We start from the raw sequence: 6,953 nt of genomic DNA on the forward strand, positions 1-6,953 counted from the left end.
TTCGATGGTTTCCAGGTCGGAACGCCGAACGCACTGCACGGAACTGTCAATAGCAATGAGCACTCCCCCTCCCTTTTGTTTAGAAGCTGATTCAGGGCGGTCACTTCGAAAAACAGAATAGTTATTAGGAAAGAAGTCACCTGAGTTAACTTCGCTTGACAGCCAGGTCTCAGTAATTACAACAGCCGAGTAACAAGAGGCTAATGCATTAGAAAAAAATACAGGTCCCTTAGTCCGAAGACCTCGGGCATTTTGATAATATATATCCAAGTTAGGGTTGACTGCGATCAACCGTCAGCTCGGAAGGATGCAACATACCATCCAGGAGCTTTCCACGAAAAGCCTTGAAGATGCAGCCCGTAGGCCACATCGAAGGGTCAACAAGCTGATCGTAAAATTCCGCGCTGACTGTGAGGTGGAAGGACGAGTAGGAGTCATATTTCGTTTTCAACTGCCGGCAGGTTAGGGGGGTGACGTTCACGCACTTCAGATGGTTCGTCAGATCAGCCGACGTTGTCTCAGGGCACAGCTTGGAGACGAAAATAGCCTTCGGGCGCTTCTGAGGTCTGGCGACGTTCAGACTGGATGAGCTCGACGAGCCAGTGATGGCTGGGCTTCGGTGCTTCTTCTGCGCCTCAGGCGAATTAACTACAAGTGGGGGGACAGATACAGATGTCGGGCAGGTGGCCAAATCAACAGGTGCCATCCCACAGTGAAGGGCAGCAGAGCGCAGTATCTGTCTCATATATCGTTGGACACCTGAAGCGCGCCGTAAGGGATGGGTTAAAGGAGGATGTGAAAGAAGAAAGGAACAAAGAGGTGCCGTAGCGGAGGGCTCCGGAATAATTTTGACCACCTGGGGATCTTTAACGCGCACTGACATCGCACAGTACACGGGCGCCTTAGCTTTCTGCCTCCATAAAAACGCAGCCGCTGCGGCCGGGTTCGAACCCGGGAACTCCGGATCAGTAGGGTAAAGGAGCATAAAAACCAAATTTTAGTACCGTGTTTTCTTCTTTGTAATGATGCGTGAGACATTAGTATATATGAACCCCCACATGGCATTCGTTCACGCGCAAGAATAAATTATTAATTAGATTTATTCTTTCTTTCTATATCGGTTTCAATAGCCAAAAGATGGTTGTGACGTCATCAGAATAGGTCACGTGAGGCATGACAAAATTGCGATATCATCGCTGCTTCTTCATTCGTTGCCAATCGGACTCTTGAGGCAGACTAGTTTTAGCACTGTCTTGAATTAGATTGACCAAACAGGGACTGCATTGCCGTTTATTCATGCTTCAAGAGACATATACAGGCATTTGGCGGCATAGCCCCTGTTCGGGTGTTGAAATAGAAACCCGAATCAACAGCAGAGAACAAATTAGTCAATTATTTAATGGTCATAAGGCTATATCAAGTGGTGATACCAGTGCAATAGTGCGCAACAAAAGACACAACCATGTACTTGGTGTTTTGCCTTCTAAAATTAAGACTTTTCCACTCCATGTAAAGACACTGATGCGAAACCATGCATAACCGGCTCGAAAAGGCGTAAGGTTATGGCTAACGCGTTGCTTCATCAGTGATCCGTTGACTGACCCGAAAACGCAGATTATGTGTTACCCCGCCCTCGCGCTGAAGCCGCGGCAACAACCGATCGAAAAACTGACAAAACAGTTTGTAGATGTAGTATCCCTTTTGCATTTTTCTGAGACGGCAGCGTCATTTAACTTCTATTAATGTTTTGTTAATGGCAAAAGAACATTTTCTTACAATCACATGCTCTATGTAGCACCGTTTATGCGTTAAGTATTGCGGAATCGACAGCTCTTGCTCAAGGAAACGACAAGGTATGCTCTAAGCTACTTCTGACCGCACAGGAATACCCCGTTATGTCACCGGGAAGAGCCAGTAATTCACCCGTAGAAAATACTATTCGCTGAAAAACACAACAAACTGCATACAGAAATAAACACTGAAAAAAATATCCGGCGAATTTATGATAAACAAATGCCGAGAACGCTAACCCCTATACATAACTTAGGGTATTGTTAATAGATTCGTTATTGCAGTAGAAAGCGTTAAATAATTAAGCGATGCAAGTACAAAACAAAGCAAGTAGTGGCTCAGAAAACCTACTCTTCCTGACTGCACAGTCCACCCGACCCTCAAATACCTGCCGCACATGGAACGAAACGACAACTATGTCCTACGCCACCTTGAAAAAACATTTAAACCAAAGCACAAGAAGCTACAGCGCCCGTCGTCAACCCCACAGTGTGCTCCGAGGAGAAAAAAAAACAAAGAAGTACTTCTGTGTAAGCGCGGCAGACGCCGTGCTTGAACGTAGCGTCCTCCCCGTTTTGAAAAGCGCGAACTCATTTCACGGTCGTTAGCTACACATGCGAGCAACCAGGTTGTCGCATGTCGCAAAAACCGTCCTCTTCACGGGGATGCTACGCCACATAGCCCGCAAATGTCAAGGCGAAGAAAACGTGAAGAAACAAAAAGAAATCCACTCTTTTCTCTGCGCGTCATTGCGCGAGCAGAGCACGTGGGTGTAGTCCTCATGATATAAAACAGAGCTGCAAAGGACCGGGAACCACCAAACAACGCTGCGCACAGCCTCGCCGTCTGGATAATACAGCTGCTTTCTGTGTGTAAAGTGCACCAAGCGTATTAGTTATTAAGAAATTCAAAATGTTCGAACAGGTAAGCCGTTTAACTTTTATATACTCGCAAAAAAATGCTGCTGATATCCCCGATATAGACAATTGCACACAGGGGAGATCTGCTATAGCTTCCAGGTAGCACGAGGTAGATGCACAATATAACTTTCGAATCTCTAAGCCTAAAAGCAAGAAATGTTAAAACTAACGCACACAATCAAAATAACAGGATATGTCTTTGCATTCGCTCAACGCTGCCAAAACAAGTCTATAATCCCTCTACGTGTGAGTGTGTGTGTAGTGATGGAAGGAGGGAGGGGGTGGGGGACGCGCTCATTTACACGTCTTTTATTAGCCGACCACATCAAGGGATTAAGAGATCCTCCACAGTAAGTACTAGGGCCTAAGGTATGATAAAATTCCGGACCCCAACCACGCCGCCATAGTTGTGGCGAATGGAGATATTGGATTCTACGAATCCAGAACGAATCCCCCAGTATCTTTACTTTTATTATCTATTCCATAAAGATCCTCCTCAGAGAGCTGTCGTTTTTCGCATAAATACCATTGCAGAATCAGCAGCGGCTTTCTCTCTCCGTTGACATTTATTCGCCAGAGTTATTATTTTTAGCGAATACAGCGCCATGTTCTGTCTTCTTCGTCCTTTGCAGTGTCGTCTTTGTGTACACTAAAAGGAACTAATATTATTGGAAGACTTTTTGTGCTCTTGTAACACGAAAATACACCCACATCTCAACAACGTATTTCTTCTCACAGACTAAAATCCTGCTCTTCTGGCTTGTTGCCGGCACGCACGCCCTACTTCACCACCAAGTCCCAACTCCGTACCAGAACCCTGGATACGGTGGATACACCACGTCAGCGCCTGGTGCCCCTTACAGGGGATACGATGCATACGCCTCGGTACGTGATAAACACACCGTGGGATTCCATTAGTGCTCGAATTCTCTTAGTAGCCATAGTAAAAAAGAAAATTTCTGCAAATCAAATTAGCTCGAAAAGTTATTTGTTCCTCTGAATATACAGTTCACAAATACTTGTGCTCCATTGTGGTTTTTTAGCATAGGCCACACTGAAGAGCTTCTGCAACGGCGCGAGTTATCACCGAACAATATAAGGTAACTGTGCACAGCTGTCTACCTCTAAATCAGCATTAAATCTCATATCTTAGCGGACACCGTAGTTCTCAACCTACGTTCTGACAATCGTATTTGCAATAAATATCCAGAAGATTTTTCTAACCATCCCGACAGTGCACCAAAGTGAAATTCGCAGCTAACCTGATTCAATACTTTTCAGAGCAGCCGCCGCGGTGGCTGAGTGGTTACGGCACTCGGATGCTGGCCCGAAAGACGCGGGTTCGATCCCGGTCGCGGCGGTCGAATTTCTATGGCGACGAAGTTCTAGAGGCCCGTGTACTGTGCGATGTGAGCGCACGTTAAAGAACCCCAGGTGGTCGAAATTTCCGGAGCCTTTCACTACGATGTCCCTCATAGCCTGAGTCGCTTTGGGACGTTAAACCCCGATAAAACCAAAACCAAACTTTCCAAAGCTCTTTTATACCTCCTTTAGTAAATGTTAGTACTTTCGAAAGCATAAAAATACCTACAAATTGGTACTCTCAGTGAATTTATGTCAGGTAACATCGGCGAAGAGCTGCTACAACTAAACACCGAAGGTCGAGCAGTTTGACGCAACCGCTGGACGCAGGTTAGTCGTTATAAGTTGCTCGGCATCTCTAGCTTCTATTTTCTGCGTGTTTTTTCTTTCTCACCAACAATCAAAGCAATCTACAGTTTTGCAAGCCTGCAGGGTTGGGGAGTTTCATAGTTTGCTTTGCTCAGGCAACCAAAAGTAAACTCGGTGCTACGCACAGCGCTTTCCGATCGTTGTAAAATTTTATCCCCGAGTAAAATTCGGCTATGAGGGGGAGCGCAATTTTACAATCACAGAAAGAGCCGTCCAATCTGCACTCTTTCCACGCAGCCACCTCAGCCGTACAGTTTCGGCTATGACAATGTGGACGAGTACGGCACCCGCCTATTCCACCGCGAGCAGGGTGATGCCAACAACGCCAAGACCGGCTCGTACGGCTACCGTGACGCATACGGCCTTTATCGACGGGTGAACTACGTTGCAGACGCAAACGGATTCCGAGCCACGGTGGACACCAACGAGCCAGGAACTGCACCGGGTGCCAGCGCCGACGTGGTCTTCAACGCCGCACCGGTTGTCCCACCGACCCCTGGGGGAGCCGCAGGTGCAACGGCTGGAGTAGCTCCATTTGCCTACGGTGCTAGGGGTGCAGCGCCGAACTACAGCAGCGCTTACAACGGATACGGTAGTTACGGAAACGCCCCAAACAGTGGCAACCCTGGCGCCTATGGATACGGTGGATACGGTTCCTACGGCTCCGCTTCCGGTGGTCCAGCCCTGGGTGGATATGCCTACGGGGGATATACTCCATACGGCCAAGGTGCCGCTGGCTATGCTGCTGGCCGCTACGCACCGGGTGGCTACGGGGCTGCCGCTGTATGGGCTGCCGGTCAATACGGGTACCGCCGTCGATAGTAAATGCTGCCGTAGAATTTTAAATGTACCGTACCTATAGAAGCGAATGAGTGGCGCTAAAGAATTTACACCTTTCATTTCATTTTTGTTTTTTGTGTACTACAGTACTGCATTGCCCAATTGCCCAGTACGCTTTGATAGTGCAAAAGGCCTGTTTTCACCTCTTCTCTCATTTGACCAGCGTGTATGAAATTGGTGTAAAGTATTCGCCCGCCATGTATTCGCAAAAGCATTTTCCAATAAATCAATATTTTTACAATGCTGTATGTGTTACCCAAGTGAATTCCAAAGCCTGCGTGGTCACTGTATTATATTCAGTTGCTTATATCTGCATGACAAGCACTGAATGATTATATTTGTCAGTGTTTGTAAAAGCACACTTGAGGCGATAGTGAATTCTCTTTGGCCCGTAATGCCTGGTTTTAGTACTCTCTTTTGCTCAGTAAAGTTTCTATGAATGGCCTGGTACAGTGATAGCTGGATAACTATTACAAAACAAGACATTCTCTGTAATAAAGCCCAGCAAGAAGCAACTGCGAACAACAGGACTACGCAGCCAAGAAAAGGACTCTGCGTTTCCACTTTTTCTGGCATCATTTAACACGCCAGTTCCAAAAATTCGGTACAACTACGGTCATTACACTGATCTCTGAAGACACTATGTCGAATTATTGTCAAAACGACAGACCAAGAGCGCACCATACGGGAGGCAAGGCTGAGCCCATCACCAAGAGGGAGTGCCACTCCTGTTTTATATCGGCCTGTTCATACACTTCCCTCAGAATGAACAATAACACGGCAGTAATGAGATTTCTTCGAAAACCTAATTCCCAGCACCGGTTCATCTTGTTAGTTTTCCAAAAGCTCGGTAGTAGAAAAAACAAAGCATATTAAGAAGTTAATCAACATATTGCACTCCGGAGAGGTGTCATATGGTATGAACAGTCAAATAAATTTGTTTTTTTGAAGGTTGGTTGCCCTTCACTTCGATACGGCAGCAATCTGTCATTTTTGGTAATGGACATAACGAAGTTTAATCAAGCGGCAGGAGTATGTTAAAATTTCTTTTTTCTCAACGACAAATGCACCTCTTCCTGCTCGATAAACGTCAACATGTTCAGAATGTGCGAGAGAATCAACTTTTTCTCAGAACAATAATTGGAAATATCTGTAATCAGCGTTCGTTTATGGTTTGCTGCTGTGCACAGTAACGGTTAGTGATTCACAAGGGTAGAAACTTGGGCGAGTCGGTAACGGTGATCCATGGAAAGTGAGAGTAGCGCAAAACGGGACAAAGGGACAGAGAAAGACAGACACAACACAGGCGCTAACTTCCGACTGAAAGAAACCAGGGCGGCCAAGACGAACGTAATCCGTGAGGGGAAACAGGCGCATGCGCCCAGAAAGATAATGAAAAACAGGTGAATGAGGATCTACGGATGTGCACGATTCAGCGTTTCTTTAAGAAGGCCAGCTCTCTTTTGGACAGGGAGATAGACGGCTTGCTTACACATTTATCGTCCAAGGCAGCGATACGAGCTGCTTCAATAATCTCTCGCGTTAACTGATCCCGGTGTCTGGCAACGATCGAGCACTTGTCCAGAAATGGCACACAACCACACTCCTTGCAGTGTAAAGCCAGATTACTGCCAGTAAAAGTTCTCAAGTTATTTTTGTGTTCGCGAAGTC

The 6,953-nt window shown here is 46.4% G+C and overlaps 1 protein-coding gene across 1 annotated transcript; it reads left to right on the forward strand.

Annotated features, from left to right (window-relative positions):
• Positions 1–2,703: 2,703 nt before the first annotated feature.
• Positions 2,704–5,264, forward strand: LOC144124037 (uncharacterized). Its single transcript, XM_077656714.1, has 3 exons — positions 2,704–2,715; positions 3,450–3,596; positions 4,680–5,264. The coding sequence occupies exons 1-3, from the start codon at positions 2,704–2,706 to the stop codon at positions 5,262–5,264; spliced, it is 744 nt and encodes a 247-aa protein (XP_077512840.1).
• The last annotated feature ends 1,689 nt before the right edge of the window (positions 5,265–6,953 follow it).

Source organism: Amblyomma americanum, chromosome 3, assembly GCF_052857255.1.
Source record: "Amblyomma americanum isolate KBUSLIRL-KWMA chromosome 3, ASM5285725v1, whole genome shotgun sequence".
Lineage (NCBI taxonomy): Eukaryota > Metazoa > Arthropoda > Arachnida > Ixodida > Ixodidae > Amblyomma > Amblyomma americanum.